Source organism: Mus caroli, unplaced genomic scaffold (genome assembly GCF_978045245.1).
Source record: "Mus caroli unplaced genomic scaffold, Mus_caroli_1 scaffold_13, whole genome shotgun sequence".
Lineage (NCBI taxonomy): Eukaryota > Metazoa > Chordata > Mammalia > Rodentia > Muridae > Mus > Mus caroli.
In genome coordinates, this window is record NW_028227268.1 from 16,031,975 (window position 1) to 16,055,411 (window position 23,437).

Here is a 23,437-nt window from a genome sequence, read left to right on the forward strand (position 1 = left end):
AACTGCTGAGCCATCTCTCCAGCCCACACCCAGCGTTTATTAAGTGATCACTGTCAATTGTTCCTCAGTAGTCCTCTCCTTTACCTGTTCTTCTAGTTCTACACTGTCCCTTCTTCCTATAGTTGCTCTTTAAAACAAACAAACAAAACCAAGGTAAAGTGGAAAGTTCTCATTTCTTTGGAGAGTTAGTTAGGTTATAATGATGGGGCAGACAGGTGAAAGAATTGCTAAAGCAGACATGTGATGTTTAGAAAGAATATAGTATGACCCACAGACAGTAGAAGCTGGAGTATTGGTTTGCTTTGCTCTGACTTGCTAGTCTTGGCTGACTGCAAGCATGTATCAGTTCCCCTTCAAATGTGTTGCTGATCTTCAATTGTGGTGACTTCATAGAGTGAAACCCACCAAAGAAGTTATCAAGAGATCCCTGCAGCTTCTTGCCACTTCCGCACTTGGGCCCACGGGTGAGCCTCGTGATTTCTTCTGGATTGAACAGGCCTTAGTGATTTGTGTGTGGTGTCTGCCAAGTGGACCAGACTGCAGCTGCTGATTTGTGTTTGCTGTTTGCTAGTGGACTGAACTGAGAACAGTGAAGATTGGAATCATCCCAAAGAACTATTTCTAAACAGGTCCACCTTCCTTCCCCAGATCCTAATAACCTTTCTTTTCCACCACCTCTGGTGGGTGGTCAGCTAGAGGGGAGGTGAAACCCTTATTAAAGTAGGCTGTGAAAATGCATGCGCACACCAGGGTCTTACTACGTAGTCCTGGTTGGCCTGAAACACACAGATATCTAACTGCCTCTGCCTCTCTCGTTCTGGAATTAAAGGCATATGCCATCACAGCAAACTATTTGCTGCGTGTTTGGGTGGGTCCTTACACATCTGGAATTGTGGTCCTTTTGCCAAAGATAGTAAATAAGTTATATGAAAAGGGAAAGAAAACTATAATTTTTATGTATAAATGTGACGAGTCAGAAGGAAGCACTTCTAGGCTCACATGTATCTTATTTTCAAGCTGGACAGCCCTCATCAGCAATCTCTGAAAAAGAAAAGGAGTTCTGAAGAGTTACCAGTGGGTCTACCACAGGAACAGCTCACTCAGTCTGAATGATGCTTTTATTTACTCAGATGATGGGATGAGATGAGAGCCATGCCCAAGCTGTGCGAATTCGTCTGTAGCTTGGGCTGAGCCCAGATTATTTCTTTCTCTGTTCTAACTATTCCCAGACCTAGGCCTGGAAGCTTCTAGTCACCATACAATCTAATCTTCCAAGTTAACTGATTCAATCCAGCCTCTCTAAGCTTCTGACTCAATTTCTCTGCTTGGCATCATACTAACTTTGGCAATCTGTTCTAATCTTCTGGTTTCTTCTCATTTTCTGGTTTCTGTCTTCACCTGTGTCTAGCTTGTTCTCTCTGAAGCCTGTCTCTGTAAAACTGTCTGGGCTCACCTGCCATGCATACACACCACCTTCTTTTTTCTTCCTTCCTTCCTTTCTTTCTTTCCTTCTTTCCTCCCTTCCTTCCTTCTCTCTCTCTCACCCTCCCCTCCCCTCCCTTCCCCTTCTTTCTCTCTCTCTCTCTCCTTCTCCTTATGCACTGGTTCTCATGTGCACTGGGTAGTATATCCTATCTCTGATTCATTTTATCAAATTATTCTCGGATTTGTCATTTTATCTGCCTCTTAATTAGACATCACTTTCAAATATGGTGGCTTCCTTCTACAAACTAACCTTACCTTCATTGTTAGGGATCAAAGGTATGTAATAAGGGCATATCTGCATTCCAACCAGATCACATAGACCTAGAAGGTCTTTGGATGTGAACCCTTGCCAGAGCCATCATGTTGCTGGATTAAAATTCTTCTATAGCTCTGTCTCTGGCCTGGTAAGGATAACCTCTCCCGGAGTTCTCTAGTCTGGAACTGGAAACTAAGGCCCTGCCCTGCTTGTGCCTGCCACGAAGAAAGCAGCTTTCCCATCCAGACATATGCACCAGTGAGTACCTGAAGAATCAGATCCTGACCTTGGAATCTATGCAAGCATAGACAAGATTAGTAAGATTTAAGAAACAAAATTCATGTAAATACGAATTATGTTTCTTCCTTCAATTTGATCTTCAGAAATTAGGACAGAGTCAGAAGTTTGCAAAAGACCATCAATTAGATTGTAATGACAAGCCAATAAAGACAGCAAAATCTTAAGACTTTTAGTTCCACAACATGCACAGTTCTGGTTAGAAACTGAATTTCCCCAAAGCTCAAATCCATAGTGCTAAAACATAGAAGAAACTACATAATTACTACAACTTTACATTTGTGTATTTTTATTTTTGATTTTTAATATTTTTATTACATATTTTCCTCAATTACATTTCCAATGCTATCCCAAAAGTCCCCCATAGCGCCCCCCACTTCCCTACCCACCCATTCCCATTCTTTTGGCCCTGGCATTCCCCTATATTGGGGCATATAAAGTTTGCAAGTCCAATGGGCCTCTCTTTCCAGTGATGGCCGACTAGGTCATCTTTCGATACATATGCAGCTAGAGACAAGAGCTCCAGGGTTCTGGTTAGTACATCATGTTGTTCCAACAATAGGGTTGCAGATCCCTTTAGCTCCTTGGGTACTTTCTCTAGCTTCTCCATTGGGAGCCCTGTGATCCATCCAATAGCTGACTGTGAGCATCCACTTCTCTGTTTGCTAGGCCCCGGCATCGTCTCACAAGAGACAGCTATATTTGGGTCCTTTCAGCAAAATCTTACTAGTGTATGCAATGGGTGTATTTTTATGATATGAAAAATACATACTCTGATTTTTGCAAAATTCTTTTTTTTTTTTTTAAAGATTTATTTATTTATTATCTGTAAGTACACTGTCACTGTCTTCAGACACTCCAGAAGAAGGAGTCAGATCTCGTTAGGGATGGTTGTGAGCCACCATGTGGTTGCTGGGATTTGAACTCCGGACCTTCGGAAGAGCAGTCAGGTGCTCTTACCCACTGAGCCATCTCACCAGCCCCCGCAAAATTCTTAAGTAGAAACAATGCACGTTAAGTATCTCCCTAATTCAAATGGAAAAACTGAGGTTCACAAAGCTATCTGAATTACATTCAGTACAATTTTTGTGACTAGAAATCAACAGGTCTGTTTATTTCCTGGCTCTACTCCAAATCTTTGTGTGAAAGCTCCACAAACCGTGAAGTATTGCTTATATATGTGTTTATAGTTACTGCCATTGTTAACTGCTATCATAAAACTCTGTGTCAACAGGTGATTAACAGACAGCTTGTGATTGCTGGGTGGTATACTTTTCACTACACTAAGCTGCCAGCTCCATGAAGAACTAGCAACCATTAGTAGTGAACTGTGAATTGACGAGTGCTAAAGAGATGCTGTGTAGCAAAGCCATGCACTGGATGTGTTGTACATCCAACATGTTCACCCAGATCTCAATATGCTCTTGGCTTCCAGGGACCTAACGTACAGAAGGGAAATTACAAAAAAAACGCAAACTTATCTCCTAACAGATGTTTACAGCTGAGACCCCACTACCCATAAATTCCCATAACTACTTAGAATACATATTTAAACTCAAATGTATTTTCTCTTTCAATTGCTTAGGAAGCTTGTTTATTTAGGGAAGCGGATGTCTAGAGTCCTGCCAAGCAGATATTTGAATTAGGTTTTCTGGTTCTTCCAGGCCTCAGAACCAAAAAATTCTGTCAATGAACCCAGCTCTTTTGGCATCTCTTGCTTTGACAACTTGGTATTGCCATTCTCACACTGAAGAGCTATTTGCCTCTGTCAACACCGTTCTACCCTTGAATAAACAATTTCTCCTACCAGCCTAAATACTTGATTACCTTTAACTTCAACTCTGTGGTTTGAATCTTTACCCAAATTTAACATTTCTTAGTCGAATTTGGCATCTCAGCTATTTGAATTAGGTTTTTATTTTTCATCCTCTCTTTTCTTAAACACAGGCCTCTGGCAGAAAACAAAATGGTAATGAAAAAAAAAAAAAAAAACCTATTTTATGGGCCAGAGAGATGGCTCACCAGTTAGGAGCACTGGCTACTCTTTCATAGGACCCGGGTTCAATTCCCAGCACCCACCTGGTGGCTCACAACCATCCGTACCTCCATGTCCAGAAGATCCACCTCTTCCTCCAACAGCAATGTACACTAGGTACATAGACACACATGCAGGTAAAACACCAGTAAAACAAACAAACCCTAAAACACTCTACTATCTCAAACCTAAGCTACTATAACAAAAACAGTAATAATACGTGATGATTCACTCCATAAATTGTAAAGATCTGTATTAACAAATGAATCACATTTGTCAGGCTCTTTTCACTACATTAACTTATAAACACATCTAACTGTGCATCTCCTTTACCCCTATCTCATTCAATTTCTTAGAAATGCAACTTGTTCAAGATTTTGCTAAATATTTTCCAGAAACGTCTACATTTCCCAGAAGAAACCATTCTACAATCTTGAGTTCGTTTTTTTAAAAAAAGTATCTTGATATTTTTATTGCCATTTTACCAAATGTTAACATAAAACCTTGAGTTCCCATCAAACACACACAACACCTCTTTGTGCTGGGAATTGAGCCTCATGCACGCTACCAACTGAGCTACCTCTGATCCTTAAGCTTAAACTTTTAAACAGCCATGTTAGTTCTTTTGCTTCACACACACCCAAGAATACAATATTAAAAATGATTCATTAATAAGCTTATCCACAATGCAGAAACTAATAACATGTAGAAGGCATGAATTCACCAATGAATCTATACATTTCTAAGCATGGAATATCTTTTCGTCATCCCAACCCAACCCCCAGAAAAAGGGCCTTACATTGTTTATAAAGTTTTTTGCCCAATACAAGAGCCACAAGCCACACATGGCTGTCTAATTTAATTAAAATTAAAGAAAACAGAAAATCCAGTTGCTCAACAACTGCATGTGGTCAGTGGCTACCATACAGGATAACACAGAAGTGGACATTCCTGACCGCACAGGGCCTTGGGACAGCACTAACAGAGGCGGCTGATGAGTAGTAGTATTGTGAGAAATGGTCCCTAAAAGACAAATTTGAGTCACACTAACCAGTGACATCTTCCAGAACTAGTGGCAAGTTTAAAAGCACATATCAGCTTTCACAGGTCATCGGGTGCTTACCCTAGCACATGAGCTTGTGGTTACTGTGGGGCAGCCCAGAAGGGCTGAGCTGCTGTTGTTATGTTTTTTTCTTTATATCTGTGGTTAATAACTTATATCCTCCACACAACAGAAAACCGTTTGGTGTTATTCAATAAATTGTGGTGCCAAAGGGCCAACAGGTCTTGCTATGATTGCTTTCTAACAGATACTTAATCCATCCCACAATCTTCAGAGCACTGACTTCCTCTCTGTACAGCAGCAGGCAGAGGTTTTTGTTTTTAAAGCAAGACTTTTAGGTAACAGCTTTTAAGCTCCAAACAAGACTCCTATGAAACTATCTGGGGCTATCTCTGTGCCATTTCCTGGAGTGGTCCCTTTAGGGCCTTCTCTTCACCCATTAACCGCTATCGATGCCAACAGTCCAGTTAGGAAAAGATCAGCTAACTGTAGCTGTGTTAGCAAGCATACTCCACACATAGGAAGACAGGAAGGAAAGTGAGGTCATTAGACTCAAGCCATGGGGGAGGGGACTCACTTCTGGTAAAATGTTCCTTCCCAACATGGCTTTGAATACAAGTAAATTACAGCACAAGGGAAGCCACACAATTGGACAGATTAATGTATGAAAAGTATAAGAATGAGTCCTAATTTGTTATTTCACTCAGTTCTGTAAGATACTCACAACAATAGAGGCAGCTTTCTAAACTAATCTTTTAAACATGGAAGAGCACTCCCCTTAACCTCCAGGGAACTAAAATTTCTAAAGGCAGGAAATACTCTGGGAGGGTATATCTGCAGGCCACAGATAAAACAAAGTCCTAAAGTCTTATAATTTCTTTGTAACTCTGAACAGTTGGTAGACAAAGTTAAATGAGAAGAGGTTAGCTAACAGGAATACCGACAGGGAGAATGTCCTGGACAAATTTTCATCAAGCGTATATACTTAGATACTACAGCCATTACACAGAGCACTAGACATCCATTAGACTTTGTGGGACCCTATCCATCCACTCTTCTTTGAAGGCCACCTTACCCAGGAAACATGATGATAAGTGACACTGGACATGAGATGATTTCATCAACACATCAATTTAAATGATAACAAAAATAGGAAATGTTTTTCTAAAGCAGCATATGACTCTCAATAAAAAGACACTCTCAAATACCCAAGCCAATAATGAGAAACAATAAAATCATTGAGCAGTGCTCTTAAAATGTTATGTGATAGCCGGGCGTGGTGGCGCACATCTTTAATCCCAGCACTCGGGAGGCAGAGCAGGTGGATTTCTGAGTTCGAGGCCAGCCTGGTCTACAAAGTAAGTTTCAGGACAGCCAGGGCTATACAGAGAAACCCTGTCTCAAAAAACCAAAACCAAAACCCAAAAAAAAAAAAAAAATGTTATGTGAAAATTACTTTTTTTTTCCTCAGTATACAGAAGACCTCCCAACTTATAGATCATGATCTGATCTGCCAAATAATCAGTAAAAGCAAAAGAATTACATGAATATAGATTTCATAATAAAGGAAAAATTTATTCTTATTTTTCATGGATGAAATGCTATGCCAAGAACTCCAGCTCTTGGACCCATACTGGCTGCTATATATCATTAACTATTTAACAGAAGTGTGAAAGGGACCAAAGCATTCAAGCCTAGTATTACAGTAACCTTAGCTTCTCATATATTCCTCATTTAAAAACCTTCCCCAATAAATTAAGTTAAGCTCTACCAGAGCCTCACGTACCTGCCTGTTTGGGTGACCTGTGTCCTTGTTCTTCATGGTCTCATATCCAGACACCCGGGTTCGTCGGCTCATCCCGAGGGCCACCAGGTCCTTCATGATCGAGTCTAATGCCTCTTGTTCATCTGCATTTAAAGAGAGCATGTGGGCTTAAGATACTTCAATACAGACCAATAAAGCACTATTTCCACAAATTATACGACTAATCTTCCAGGGAGTAAAATGACATACCCTGAGCCAGATGTGGTAGCACATGCCTAAATGCCCACACTTAAGAGGCAGAGGCAGAGGATCACTGTACTCCAAGTATGCAGCCAGCCAGGGACTACAGCAAGATGGTTTCAAAAGAACAAGACAGACACTGTAACTACAGTCACTTAATGGTTAAAAAGATAAATAAGGTCAAGCTAAAGCAATCTGAATTTTAAAGTTTTCTTAACAGTCCTCCAGATTTCTGGAAATGCACTGATTGGGTCTGAGGAAATAGTTTATTCAATGCCAGAAAGCTTCAACCACGGAAACCCTGCGAAGTTGGAGTAAGGAACAGCATAGCACAATACAGTTGGCTACTGAGTGGGAATATAAATTCAGCAAGCTCATCAGGGCTAGGATTGGTCCCAAACCTAGTCTTCCTTCCTTCCATCCATCCATTCATCCTTCCTTCCTTCCTTCTTTCCTTCTTTTTTTTTTTTAAGGCAGGGGCTCACTATGTATGTAGCTCAGGCTAGCCCAGAATATGACATCCTCTTGTCTTAGCAGCCTAAGTGCGATTTTTACAGGATTGGTAACTATACCCAGCCAGACTTACTCTTTTTATTTTTTAAAGTTTTATTTATTTATTATATGTAAGTACAGTGCATCTGTCTTCAGACACTCCAGAAAAGAGCGTCATATCTCGTTACAGATGGTTGTGAGCCACCATATGGTTGCTGGGATTTGAACTCATGACCTTCAGAAGAGCAGTTGGTGCTCTTACCCCGCTGAGCCATCTCACCAGCCCTACTCTTAAAGCACTATGTGTACAAGAGGACATCTTAAAGGACCTCAGGTAGCTGCTTTGAACAGTTGTTTTACATGGCTTCTTTAAATATGCTTCTAATTACAAAGTTTACAGGCAGGTTGGCTTCTGATAGGGAGGTCAGAGGGTAGTTCTCCTGGCCAGAGCAATTCATCACCCTCAACTCACTGGCTTTACTGTAATCCCTGTCTGGAACACTGTGGAATACTAGTGTTCTCACCCTCTGAAGACAGACTGTTCAAATCCAGAACACAAACCAGCCCGATCTCAAGCTTTAAAACTCTCCCAGAGATCGTTGCCATTCAAATAACATTTAAAGGTTGAAAATAAGTGTATCCGTTGATCTGGAAGAGAACATGAGGGTAAACTGTCACACTCCCCAAATGACTCACTTGGGAACTTAGGACACACCTTTTAAAAAAGCAAGTTAAAAAAAAAAATCTCCACCCAAAGAAAGTACCCATCTTCTGCCCTTTATTCTTGTCCCTTATAATATTAATACTCCAGAGGAAGGAAAACACAGCATGATTCTGGTCTCTTCTCCAACTCCACCTGCCTCTTACCTCTTCCTAGAATACCTCGGAACAGACATAGGAAAAACATAGAAAAAAACATAGAGAAAAATACCTATAGAGATATTTTTGACTGTTCAGAAAAGTAAAATTAAATTTAAAACCTGCAAGAAGAAAAGGAGTAGTTTCCCATATAATTCTACTTTAAAATATATACAAAAATTATAGGTCCAGAACAGTGGTCCATGCTCTTTAACCCAAGTACTGAGGAGGCTGAAGCAGGAGGTTCTTAACTTGGACACCAACCTGGACAACACAGCAAGACCCTGTCTAGAAAGAAAAAGAAAAAGAAAAAAAAAAAAAAAAGAGAAGGGAGGATGTGTTACATATATAATTCTAGTACTCAAAAGATTAGAAACTTTCAATAAAATAACAAATGAGGATATAGGCCCTTCCTTGACTATTTTATACTTTTTTTCTAGCAATTTCTCTATTGGCTCTTTGGCTCTTTAGAGAAAGAGAATATGATGTAGGAAAAGTAGAGCTATCGAGAATTTGCTTGTTCTATTGTTTTTAATCTAATAAACAAACAAAAAAGCCAGTCATGTGGCACACACCCATCACTCAGAAGCTGAGGCAGGTGGATCTTTGTGACTTCAAGGCCAGCCTGGTCTATATAGTTCTAGGTCATCCAGAGCAACAGAGTAAGACACCATCTCAAAAAAAAAAAAAAAAAAAAAAAAAAGGAAGAAAAAGTTTTTAAGGGCTAGAGAGATGGCTCAGTGTTAAGAACAATGGTTGTTCAATACCCTTTTCTGGCCTCCTTCAGGAGCAAGTCAAGCAAGAGATGCACAGATATACATGAGAGCAAAACACTGAGGTGGAAACTTCTAATTTCTTTGGAAAGTCAGTTATATCAAATAATGTTTTGCTGTGGCACACAGGTGAAAGGATGGATGGGGGACTAAAGGAGAGGTTGAACCCTTAATAAAGTAGGTTGAGAAAAATGTATTCCTACAAAGCACCAATACACATAAAATAAAATTAAGAACAAAAAAAAAGCTGGGCGTGCTAGTGCACGCCTTTAATTCCAGCACTTGGGAGGCAGAGGCAGGCGGATTTCTGAGTTCATGGCCACCCTGGTCTACAAAGTGAGTTCTAGGACAGCCAGGGCTATACAGAGAAACCCTGTCTCGAAAAAACAAAAGAAAAAAAAAGCTGGGCGCGCTAGTGCGCGCCTTTAATCCCAGCACTCAGGAGGCAGAGGCAGGCGGATTTCTGAGTTTGAGGCCAGCCTGGTCTACAGAGTGAGTTCCAGGATAGTCAGGGCTATACAGAGAAACCCTGTCTCCAAAAACCAAAACCAAAAACCAAAAAACCAAACAAACAAAAAAGAACAAAACAAAAACAAGAACAAAGGCTGGTGTATACATGTGCAAGGCCCTGGATTTAATTCCTAGCAACACACACACACACACACACACACACTCACACTGGCACTCGCACACATGCGTGCACCCTAAAGGATAGTATGTAAACTGGCTTAAATGTGACAAACACATAAATTGCCTTATATTATTAAATATACTACCTATAACAATTCATCAGGATCAATATAAGATAAGATTAGTACTAGATAAATGTTGTCTGAGAAGCATCCAGTAAAAATATTAAGAGCTTACTACATGTATGGAGATTCGGGAGGATTGGGTTTTGGGGGCTTTGGGAGGTAATTTTGGTTCACTTTGGAGACAGTGTAGCCCTGAGTGGACTGGAACTTGCTATGTAGACAAAACTGGCCTCACAAAGGTCCATTTGTCTCCATGTCCCACGTCTAACATGCATGAAGTTTTTAGTATCAATGTTACCACTGGAAGTATTAAGAATTTCAGTGTTAAGTATTCAGTGGTAGCAAGTATCTCAGTACTTGCCCAGCATGTACAAGGCCCTACTTTCAATGTCTAGGAGAGAGGGGAAAGGGAATTAGAATTTGCTATTATAAGGGTTGGTTTATCAGGTTGACAAATTTTTCTTCCAGGAAGCTAACCCATGTTCAGTGTTATTTGGTGCTCCTAGTACTAACAAGATACTAGGAGAATGGTTTGACATTCTTGCCTGAAATCTAGGACAGCTGATATAAGTGTGGCGGAGGTTTTATGAGTTGAAATTTTATGAGGACAAACATAAAACTAGAAGCAGTGACATTTTTCAGTGATGCTTCCAAGTACAGACATAGATGAAGACAAGAAGCGAACTGAGTGTCTCTTTTAGGCACTGCTTCCTGGACTCAGATTTTTAACTCAATTAAAATTATCAGCATTCCCTCAACATGAAATCCCATAAAAGCAATTCTTAAAAAACGAGAGCCTTCTTAGAAGACAGCAGTCAAGAATATGAACTTTTAGTCAGAAACATCTGAGTTTAAGGAGTCCCTAAATCATGTGTTTTCCCTAAATCTCAATTTCCTCATTTGCAAAATGAGGAAATAAAGCATCATTTTAGAGAATTACTGAGATAGAGAGACGTGAAGATAGAAGAAAACTTACAAATTACTTTTCATGGTACTTAGTAACGCTTTAAAAATGCTAGCTGTTACTGTCATCAATATGAAAAGGTCAGTGGAAAAAGACAGGAAGGGCTATTTAGTCTACCCTAGGGTTTAATTCATTCCTGAATTTTTATTAATGATTAACAACCATTTGCTCAACATTTATCATGCATTATACATTAGAAAGCTTTTTTAAAAGGATTTATTTTATATATTTCAGTGCATGCATACCTGCCTGGTGCCCACAGAGGCAAGAATGAGGCAGTGGATGCCCTAAACTGGAGTTATAGGTGGTTCTAAGTAAGCCAACAGGTGGGTACTGGGAACTGAACCCAAGTCCTTCATAAGAGCAGCCAGTGCTCTTAGCTGCTGAGTTGTCTCTCTAGTCCTACTTTAAAACATTTAAAAAGTAACCAGGAATGGTGAAGCCCAACTTTTATCCCAGCACTTAGAAGGCAGAGGCAGAAAATCTCTTAGTTAGAGGCTAGCCAGATCTAGTGAGCTCCAGGGCAGCTAAAACTACATAGTAAGACCCTTGTCTCATGAAAAGCAAAAAAGAGAAAAATTTAAAAGCTACTTCAGAATGTATAAACTCTTGGAGTAAAAACATAAACAAGCTGGGAGTGGTGGCACATACCTTTAATCCTAGCAATGGGAGGCAAGGGAAGGGTAAATAAACATCGAGTTTGTGAATCTAGTTTAGTCTCCATAAACAGTTCTAGGCTAGCCAGGGCTACACAGTTAAGACCTTGTCTCAAAAACAAATAAATTAATTTCTGAAAAGAATAAATATACAAATACAATGTAATTTTAAAAAGTAGAAGTAGGTTGAAGAGACAGGGATAGTGAACACACACCTGTAATCCCAGCTCTTAGGAGGCTTAAGGCAATAGTATCACAAGTATGAGACCAGCCTGGGCTATATAGTGAGACCCCATCTCAAAATAAATAAATAAACACACACAGAGACACACAGACACACACACACACAAACACAACTAAACCAGGTATGATGGCACATGCCTCTAAATTCAGCTGTAGGAAGTCTGAAGCAGGAAAATCACAAGTTCAAGGCCTAGTCTCACAAAAACAAAGTAAACTGATTTGGACAATATACAAACCATCATACATAAATACAAATGTATGAAAATATTTTAAAGAGGGGAGTAGCAAGAACTGTATATATAGATGGTTTTATATAATCATTAACAGAATAAATAGTAATTAACAGAATAAATATTCTTTCAGAAGAGCAAGCTATTTCAGCCATGGAGAAAAAAAAGTAAAGAAAGAATTTATCAAATTCTATCAAATTTTATCAAATAAGGGATAAAAAAGAAATAAAGAAAATCAGATCTTGATCAATATGCTACCAGTAAAGCATAAAAACATAAAAAGGAAGAAAATACTTGAAATTTAAAAATTAGGGTCATTTGTTGTGGCATGTCTACAATCCTAGTTTGAGAGGTAAAAACAGCAGAAGTTTAAGGATATTCTTAGCTATATGGAGAGATCCAGGCCAGCTACGAATAAATGAGAATGTGTTTCAGACAGACAGACAAACAAACAAACATGGGGTTGAAGATGCTAACTGGGTGAAGGTCCTTGCTGTCAAGACTGACCACTTGAGTTGGATCTCTAGGAACCACAGAAAGGAAGGTGAGAGTCAACTGCCAGAAGCTGTTTTCTAACCCTCTACATACATGCCACCATGACCTAGGTATCCTGCCCCTACCCCACCCCACAAAAACACACACACAAAATGAGTAAATACATGTTATTTATAAAGAAATTTAGTAATCTAGGAAGGGTATGATGTGTATTCACAGAAAACAAGAAACCTGTGAACCAAGGATCAGAGAGGTCGGCCGTACAATAGAAGCACAGGTTGGCAAGAGGGGTTAGCAGGGAAAAGTGCTTTGCCATCAAGCCTGACAAACTGAGTTTGATTCCTGAAACCCACATGGTGGTAGGCAAGAAGTGACCCCTATTCAAACAATACTTTGAGCTACACACACACACACACTGTGGCATACATGAGCATGTACCTGGTGCACACAGAAAAAGAGAGGGGGAGGGGAGGGAAACAGAGGCTCCTAAGAAACCATAAGAAAGCAGGTACTTCGTACTTGTACTTCTTCTTCTCTTATTTCTGACTTATGGTGTGGAGCAATATACCCTCCTCCTTTCTAGCCCCAGTAGGAAGTTACTTTTCCACACTGAACTTTATCTGAAGGGTTTTTAAGGGAAGTCCCTTTTATGAGTTTTCTTGGTTAGCCCAGAAGTTACAGGAAGCACCATGTCTTATAATAAACATTGTCATCCTACAGATATCTATTTACTATGCCAAACAATCTCTTTTCCACATTTACAAATCCCCAAAGTAATATTTTGTTGGTCGCAGTTTTTTAAGACAAGGTGGCCCTGGCTGTCCTGGAACTTGCTATTCAGACCAGGTTTACCACCTGCCTTTCTCCCAAGTGCTGGAATTAAAGGAGTGCTCTGCCACACCCAGTCTAAAGTAATATTTCAATTTTTGTCTTCACTTAAGTAATGATGTTATTTCTTCATCTTGCCAAGGCTCTGTCTTAGCTCTGCCAGGTCATCTGATCATCCTGCTCCACTCAAGAGTCTGTGCTCCAGAGTCCCTCAGTCAGATTTTACTTTCTCTTCATGACATTTCATGTATTTCCACTGCCTCTACGCTGACCATATTCAGACAAAAAAAATTTTTTTCCATTATATTTTTATTGATTGTTTGGGAATCTGACAGCATGCACCCCATCACACTTACTTCCCAGTCCTCCCAGGTCTGGCCTCCTCACTGGCAAAAGCAATTTACAGTAAGTATGCACAACCAAACCCCATCTTCGATCCAAAAAAAATTTCTTCTTCAAGAACAAGGGTGAGAGACTCAGCCTTTAAAATCTCTTGCCATGCAAGCCTAATGCTTAGATCCACAGTGGAAGAAAAGTGACTCACAAAGGCTGTCCTTTAACCTCCACATGTTGGTGCACACACACACTCACACAGATAGACACACACTTTAAAAAAACATGGTTCAGCCAAGCACAGTGCATACCTGTTCATCTCGGCACTCAGGAAATGGAGGCAAGAAAATCGCGAGTTCATGGGCAAGTTTAGTTTGAGCCCAGTGTAGGCCACATGAGACCCAGTTTAAAAACACACACACACACACACACCAGACAATGGTTGAAGCCAAGAGTGGTGACTCACTTATGTAACCCTACCAACTAGGAAGCAGAGGCAGGCAGATCTCTGAATTCCAAGCTAGGCTGCTCTACACAGTGAGCTGTAGGCCAGCCAGCTACAGGTTGAGACCCTGTCTCAACTCTTCCTCAAAATTTTAAAGATAATGAAAACTTTTAAAAGTACAGTATTTGATTTTTTTTTTTTAATTTAAAAGTTAAATATAGCCAGGCGTGGTGGTGCACACCTTTAATCCCAGCACTTGGGAGGCAGAGGCAGGAGGATTTCTGAGTTCGAGGCCAGCCTGGTCTACAGAGTGAGTTCCAGGATAGCCAGGGCTATACAGAGAAACCCTGTCTCAAACCCCCCCCCCCAAAAAAAGTTAAATGTATATTGTTCTATTACTAGGAGATATAACAATCTACCAAAGTTAATGGTTCAAATGCATATTACAAAGTAAAGCACTGCTTGCTAGTAAGAATCAGTAGAATCACCACTTTACACCATTTGTGTGTATGCATTTGCAGGTCTTGTACATGTGCCTGTGTAAGTCAAAGGTTGATATCAGGCATCTTCCTGTACATCTCTCCAAATTTTGGGGAACAGGATCTCTCACTGAACCTGAAACTCATCTAGGATGGCTAGCCAGCAGGCACCAGGACTCCTCCTAAAGACCTGCCCAGGCACAAGTCACCACACCTGGCTTTTCACATAGGTAACGGGTTTAAACCTCAAGTCTTCACACTTGCATAGCAAGCACCTTACTAAGCTAATGCCAGCCCTTTGTCATTATATTTTAATACTTGGTGAAACTAACTTAAAAGACTAGAGACTATATTATACTACATGTGTGTTTTGTGTGTGTGTGTCCCAACACATACAGAATGTTCTCTTCTTGTGAACAATTGCACACCATCATTTTTTATTTTTCATTTATTTATCCTTAATTTTTTGTGCATTTGTGGGTGTGCACATGAGGGGCCCACCTGTGCATATACATGTGGAGAGCAGAACAAGACTTCAGATGACTTTGATGTTCTTTACCTCTCTGTCTTAAAATGGGGGTCTCTCACTGAACTGGAAGTACACTGTTTCAGCTACGCTGGTTAGCCAAACAGGGAGGTCTCAAGAGCTCTCATGCCTTCTCCCCCAATGCTGGGGTTACAGGTTAAAGCCATTCCTAGCTTTTAATACAGATGCCAGAGACTTAAACTCAGGTCTTTATGCTTGCTGGGCAAGCACTCTTACTCACTAAACTGTCTTTTCCACTCCCAACTATCATTTAAAAAAATATCAAAAGTCAGGGCTGGGAGAGATGGCTCAGCAGTTAAGAGCTCTGGCTGTTCTTCCAGAGAACAGAGGCTTAATTCCCAGCACCCACACGCCAGCTCACAACAGTGTGTTACTCTAGTTTCATGGGATCTGACATCCCCTTCCAGACTGAGGGCTCCAGGCCCACGTGTAGTATGTACACACACACACACACACACACACACACACACACACACGCAGGTAAAACATATTACACATTAAAAGAAATAATTTAATACTACATCAAAATTCTACACATGAGACATGTATGGATGCCCTGAGATCAGAAATCAGGAGCAGGAGAGGTCATTCAGTGGGTAAGAGCTTGTCCCACTTTTCTAAAGGACCTGAGCTCAGCTCCTAGCACCCTCACCCTCATCAGGCAGCTCACAACTTCCTGCAACTCCAGCTTTGATAGATCTCTCTTTTGACATTCACACAAACACATGCATATAAATAAAAATAAATCTTAAAAAAAAACTGTCTTCAGACACAACAGAAGAGGATATCGAATCCCATTACATATGGTTGTAAGCCATCATGTAGTTGCTGGGAATTGAGCTCAGGACCTCTGGAAGAGCAGTCAGTGTTCTTAACCACTGAGCCATCTCTCCAGCCCCATAAAAATAAACCCTAAAGAAGAAGGAGGAGGAGGAGGAGAAGGAGAAAAAGAACAAGAAAAGAAAAATCAAAATCTACTCATGATATAGGCATGTTAATTTATTAAACTGTGATTCAAGATTTTCTCAAAACAGTTGTTAATCATGCTGAGCTTACTACAGTCTAGACATATTGAGACTGTTCTTAGGTGCTCCCAAAAGCCTTGGAACCATAGAAACTCAGACCTAGTTCTGTAAGTTATAATTATTACAATTCAAACCAAGTTGTCAACACAGAACCAACCATCTTTAATCCTGTATTCAGTTCCCTAGATTCCTGTAATATTTCCAAGTCCTTACCCATTTTTAATACATTCCCCTAAGCTTCAAGTTATATTTAGAAAAAGAACAAATAAACAAGAACAAATAAGTCCCAGGAATTATTAACAGCATTACTATAATTACTGGAGGAAATTCTAGTATGTCCAAGAAAAAAAAAATTTTCAATAGTCACACAGTTTCAAAGCCAAAAAACTAAACAAAGATTTCCCACTCTTTACAAGGATAAGTTGCAGCATCCACTAGACTTTTGCTGAGGCTAACAGACAATATAAAATCTGACCTGTTTTTACTAATAAGTCAAGTTGTCAAACAGGCTTCAGTCTGGAGCATAGAACCACTCAGGAAAATATGACTATGAATTAAAGTATCTGCAGAGCAGAGATGCAAATTAGTTTTAGTCCTCCAGTCACTGGCCTGGAGCTTAAATGTAATGAAAATATTAAGAAATCAGATTCTTCTTTATTAAATGTTTGAGTTTGTTTGTTTATTAGGTTCTGGGGAAACAGGAATTACAATAAATTTAAGGACAGCCTGGTCTACACAGCAAGTTCCAGGGTAGCTAGGACTACACAAGAAGACTCTCAGAACAACAACAACAACAAACAAAACAAAACAAAAACAAAAACAAAAAAGGAAGAAAGAAAGAGCTAGAGAGATGGCTCAGAAGTTAAGAAGACATACAGGGTGATCTTCCAGACAACTTGGGTTCAATTCCCAGCACACACATAGCAGCTCAAAACTGCCTGTAGCTCACACCCTCACACAGGCATACATGCAAGCAAAACACCAAATGCAGATGAAATAAAAATAAATAATTTTTTTAATGTGAGAGAAAGACAGAGAGAGGAAAGCAAAGGTATTTAAGAGAATGCTAGGGACGGAGCTCAGTGACAGATGCCTACCTAGAGTTCACAAGGCTTAGGTTTGATGCCCAGCACTGGAAACAAAAATACATTTAAAAAGTGACATGGGCTCAAATAAGAAGACACCATGCTCCCTGTTCTTTTTCCTTTGGGACTTTACCCACGGAGTTTCTTTCCTCCCAGCAAGGCCTTTCCACATGTTCATACACTAGCTGAAAACATCTTCAAATTTGAAAACAGGCTCTCATCTATTTTCATACTAGCTAATGAGACGTTGCCGTCATTATTGGATACTCACACACTGGTTTTACAACCAGAGTGTTCCATGTGAGGTCTGTATATCCTCAAGGGTCTCACACTCCCCTTTGCGACTTAAGGCTCACACACCGGGCAAGAAGGAAAGTGTATTAAGACTATTACAATATAGGTCCATAATTCAAAAATCTAGCTTAAAGTCTGTAGCAGTAGGTAAATGTGGAGAAACACGGAAGGATAAAAAGAGTCCTGTTCCCCAATAATATATAAGGAAATATGTGCCCCATATAATAAACATTCCATAAACATTAATTGGAATATATTGTATTATACATGTGAATAAATAAATGTTGAAATGTAAATCCTTACTAGTTTCCTTTTGTGTCTCTCAGATGAGAGTTCTATAGAAAAAAAAATCTGAAATATAGCACGGAAAGGGAATAGAAAACCCAGCAAGTGAACAAATCCTTCCCATACTGTATGAGGGGCAGTGTGATAAAGAACAAAGCAATGAACTTAAAGCCAGAGTAAGGAGTTCCACCACAATCGAGTATCTGGCCAATGTGCTACTGCACCCACAAAACCTCCTACAAAAATGACTTGACCTTGCTTTAGGGCAAAACAAACATTAACATTTCATCTTATGGAGCACTCACACAAGCAATGAATACTTCTGCAAAGGAGACTTTCACTAAATTTCACCCTTTTCTGACTTAGAATACTACATATTTTTGCAAAACCTGATTGAGACCAGGAACATGAGCATCACAACTGGGGAAGCAAAATATATTTAAAATGTCACACATTCCTTAGCTAAGTCCAAGACTTTTTGATAAAGTACCAAAATTATGCAAAATATATATAAATCAGCTCAAATATTTTGTAGAAGACATTAAAAAACTTTTCTTAGATTACATCTTCACAGGAGAATTACAAATACTGACAAAAAGGAAATGATTTCATAGTGATCCTTTTATGTACCGAATGCCTCTTTCAAAAAGTTACATAGTTGCAGGGGTAGCGCAGGATAAATATAAGAGCCGGGTTTTTCCAAAAGTAGGGTTTGAGTTATAACCCTCAGCGCTCAAGGATTCTTAACTTCCAGTAACCTGCGAGGAGCGCAGCTCGCATTTCTCAAGCCTGCTATTGCTAACAGGGATCCGCGTCGAATAGCGTCGCAGTGGATGCCCCCGCATACCCTCCCCCCCGTCCCCCTCCCCCGCGCAGGGGAGCGCACGGAGCTCCAGAGCAAAGCCCCGGGAACTCACAGGCCAGCCTGTGTGAGCAAAGGGAAGGAAATGACACAGGCAGGAAAAAAAAAAAAAAAAAAAGCAAATCAAGGAAAAGACACAACAGCAGCTGGGCCTGCACCAGGCTCCAGCCCCGGCCCCACACTGAGCTCCGGCTCCCCCACCCTCAAGCTCGCGCGCCAGCTCGCTGGGGACCAGAGTGGGCCGCCCGACGGAGCACGGGCCTCGGTCCCGCAGACCCCTCCCCGGGATGCGCCGGCCGCATGCCCGGAAAGAGAGCTGCCGAGTGGGTTTGGCCGGTAGAGCACCCCAGGAGGGTCCTGGTAGCCAGAACGGCGACCAGATCGAGGCACCGCGGAGAGGCGAGCGGTCCGCGATCCTCAGCCCCGGGCCCGGCGAACTGTCCATGCCTTGTCAGGCAGCGGCCCAGGGTCCTCCTCCCCTCAGCCTGGGGCGGGGCGTCGCGAAGCAGCGCGGGCACAGGCCGGGGCGGTGGCGGTACTCACCCATGGTGGCGATGGCGGAGGCGGCGGTGGCGGCTACAGCCCAGAAGTGTCACCTCCGCAGCCGGGGCTGCATGCCGGGGGAGCGGGCGGCGGGGACGGCAGCGGGCCTGGCTCCGCGCGGGGGCCGTGGGCTGCGCTCGGGGCCCCCGCCGCCTCCCCAGGCTCCGGCTCCGGCCGCGGCCGGGCGCTGTGGCATGAGCAGGGTGGCCCGCTACATCCCCGGCGCTCCCAGGCTCGGCCCAACCCGGCCTCGGCGGCGCCACTCGGCCGGCCCGCCTGCGAGTCCTGAAGTCCAGAAGTCGCTCCGACCGGCCACTGTTCTCCACCTCAGGAACGCTCCGAAAAACAAACCGCTGGGCGCGCAGCAAGCCTTGCAGCCTGTCACTCATGCCAGCATCTGCCAATCGCATGCAGCCGCTGGGCCTTGGCACTACCCCCACTCTCATTACCAGCCAATAACCAGGAGGACGTCAGATACTCCCGCCTCCTCCTCCCCGCTCTCTCCCAACGCCCTCACTCTCATCCGCCAGCTAATCACGACGGACCAATCCCGCCTACTCTCACAGGATGCCAATGGGCGAAGTCAAGGCGATTTCCGAGGGCTGGCTAGAGCCTGCCAATCACTGAGACAGCGCCCGTCCTCTCGCGCCTAGCCAATCACGGAGAGAGCGCTGAGTACCCACCGCGGAGTGTCGCTAGCTGGCGCTCTCGGCCTCTCTGGCCAAGGTGTGGGCTGCTCCAATCACTGCTCCGGCTTGAGGCTCCGCCCACAACCCTCTGCTCAGTTGCGGAACCCTCGGCGGGCGCGCGGGCTGGCGCGGTTCCCCTCAGCGGCTACCCGGGCCTGGGGCCTTATAAGTCGTCTTCTGTAGAGGCCCTCAGAAAACGACAACCTTCGGCCCTATGGTTGTCGGTTGTCGGCGACCTCGAGGTGCTGAGGTGTCCGGCCCCTGCTGGGGCGAAGTGTCTGGCGCGGAATGGGCGGGGAAGGTTTGACTCGGTGCTTTCAGGCTACTTGAGCTGCGCGATCCCCTGAGTAGCCCAGGGCTCTCCGTGGGGGTTTACAGGCAGGGGCATGGTCTTGTTACTTCTCTCTTACCCCTGGGTCTCAGACCTCCGAGGCCACACCTGATCCGCCGTCTTCAAAGGCTAGGGTAGTGCTGGAATGTGGGTCCCCACATTCTGGGTTCTGCTAGAGTTGCTTTTGGACAACAGTTTTGCTCTTAGAATTATAAAAGCGAGACACGTTTTTAAAAGAAAACTTAAAAGTGCAGGAAAACAGAAAGAAAAGCCCTACCCTGAAGATAGTTTTATCTATTTCCTACCTAGATATGCAACGTTAGACAAAAAAATAACTTCATATTGTTTTCTGGTGTGCTTACACTTTTGTGCTTCCTGTGCCACTAAATATTGTCTCAAAACAATTGTACTGGCTGTGTGATCTTTCAAAAGAGCATTGTGATTGACTTCTTCAACCTCCATTGTTTCAATAATTCATACACCCAGTCTTTAGATTCCAACTCTACCACAGTTAGAGTGGCTTCCCTTTCTCTGGAGACTGTTCGAGTGACATATTTCAGATTCCAGAAAAATCTGGTGCCATTTTCAGTTGTCATTTAGAAACACTTACCTTAGGAGGTGGCTTTGGAGTATCAGATCTCTTAAGGAGTGTCTTATGCAATCCTTTTTCTTCATCCCCACTCTCAACCCCATACTACTAACTTTATTCTCTCTCTCTCTCTCTCTCTCTCTCTCTCTCTCTTGTGTGTGTGAGGTGTTTGTTGTTTGAGACAGAGTCTCTAACCTAGGCTGTCCTGGAACTTCTTTTTTTTTTTTTTTTTTTTTTTTTTTGGTTTTCCGAGACAGGGTTTCTCTGTAGTCCTGGAGCTTCTTTGTAGTCTGGTCTGAAACTCACAGATCTATCTGCCTTTGCCCCCTGAGTACTGGGATTAAAATTAAAAGGCCTGTGCCACTGTATCCAACTCGTTTTTCTTCAAACTCTCAAGTCTCATGTTCTCACTTGATTAAGTCCCTAATTTATGTCGGGTAATGATGGTGAACGCCTTTAATCCCAGCACTTGGAAGGCAGAGGCAGAGGCAGGCAGATTTCAGAGGCCAGCCTGGTCTACAGAGTGAGTTCCAGAACAGTCAGGGCTACACAGAGAAACCCTGTCTCAAAAAAACAAACAAAACAAAAAAGTCCCTAATTTACTGAAGTACCTGAAATAGAATAATTTTTTTTTTTCCTGGTGAGGAAAGAATAGAGAAAAACACCAGCTATTTACTAGATCCCAGCCATGTAATCTCACTTAACCTCTCCAATGACTGAGCTAAGTAAGCTTCCTCTTTCTACCTTGCCTTCAGGTGCCTTTTTTGTGAATTCGATTCCCACTGTTTGTCCCTCAGCCACTGAAGTCAAACATTTCCATGCTGCAGTTACCCTGTGTGCTGAGGATTCCAGCTCAGGCAGGTCTTGGTTCTAAGCTCCCGAGGCAACATTCCTGAGCATTCCACAGGCACCTCACATTCTACAGGTCCAAACCGAACCCATCGCTTCCCTCCACTGTTCACATTTCCTCTGCTCATCATCAGTTCCCCAAGGAAGACACCGAGTGATCAGGTCTCCAATCCTTCTGCCTCTCTTTCACCCTAGCTCCGCTAGCCCAGTTCAAACCATCAAAATCTCTTACTTCATTTACTTAAAGTGTATTCACACCACAGACTTTCTATCAGAAACATGATCCTAGAGAACCCTATTTACAAATATTATAACCCATCAGTTTTAAGATGAGTCAAATAGGGGCTGGAGAGAGAGCTCAGCAGTAAAGAGTGCTTGTTGCTCTTGCAGAGAGCCCAGGCTCAGTTACCATCACCCACATTGGTCAGCTCACAGCTGCCTGTAAATCCAACTCTAGGGGATGGGCCCTCATCTCAACTCCACAAGTACCATGCATGCATGTTGTCATACACAAATATAAACCAGGAACACACATGTACCGATAATTTTTAAAAAAATCAAATGTGAATGAGGTAACAAAGTATTCTCACCCCAAGTCCATGGTGCGGCCACACTGAAAATTCCTCAAATCAATCTCAACTTTTCAATCCATTCTCCTGTGATGGTTTGCATATGCTCGGTCCAGGGAGTGGCACTATTAGAAGGTGTGGCCTTGTTGGAGTAGATGTGTCACTGTGGATGTGTGCTATAAGACCCTCATCCTAGCTGCCTGGAAGCCAGTATTCTGTTGGCAGCCTTCAGATGAAGATGTGGAACTCTCAGCTTCGCCTGCAACATGCCTGCCTGGATGCTGCCATGTTTCCGCCTTGATGATAATGGACTGAACCTCTGAACCTGTAAGCCAGCCCCAATTAAATATTGTCCTTATAAGAGTTACCTTGGTCATAGTGTCTGTTCACAGCTGTAAAACCCAAACTAAGACATTCCCCTCCCTGTCTCCCTCCCCACACAGTCGTATGTGTACTATGTTCTTTGTAGTGAGTGTACTCCATTTCTGCTCCCAGTCTCATTCCTTCTAGGGAGAATTAAGTCACTCCCTCTCAAGCTGGGCTAAGGAAGGCCTTTGCTATGCTCCAAGAGCACTTGTTCTGCTCTAATGTAAGTGCATTTTGTAAAATAAGCAGATAAACAGAAGCTGTCAGGAAAGGGATATAGCTCAGTGGTAAAGGGCTCACCTAGAATGTGCAAGAACCTGGGTTTGCTCCCTTAGCACTGGGGGTAGGGGCCACAGGTGAGCAAGGAAGAAGCTGTCCTTCAAACTGGCATGCCAACCATCTCTTCAGCACATCTGAAATGCCTGCTGGGTGTGGTGGTGCACACATGCCTGTAATCCTAGTACTCAGGAAGCAAACGAAGATTGCCTCAAGCTGAAAGCCAGGCCCTAGAGTATATTACAAGACCTACTTGTTAGGACCATATAGCATCGCATGACACTCTGACTCCAAATAGCAAAGTGTGTGTGTGTGTGTGTGTGTGTGTGTGTGAGAGAGAGAGAGAGAGAGAGAGATGTCAAGTGGGAACACTAGTAATTGAATGTAGTGTCCACATAGACGCCCTTAGTTATGTATTTTATCTTCCCTTTGTAG

The 23,437-nt window shown here is 42.4% G+C and overlaps 1 protein-coding gene across 1 annotated transcript in view; it reads right to left on the minus strand.

Annotated features, from left to right (window-relative positions):
• Positions 1 to 19,696, minus strand: part of Map3k3 (mitogen-activated protein kinase kinase kinase 3) — a 69,903-nt gene extending 50,207 nt beyond the window's left edge. Inside the window, exons 1-2 of the mRNA XM_021177855.3 lie at positions 19,334 to 19,696; positions 6,923 to 7,044 (exon numbers count right to left, since the gene is read on the minus strand). Coding sequence (XP_021033514.1) covers positions 6,923 to 7,044; positions 19,334 to 19,337 — 126 coding nt within the window. The 5' untranslated portion in view covers positions 19,338 to 19,696. The remainder of the gene's footprint in view (positions 1 to 6,922; positions 7,045 to 19,333) is intronic.
• Between the last annotated feature and the right edge of the window lie 3,741 nt (positions 19,697 to 23,437).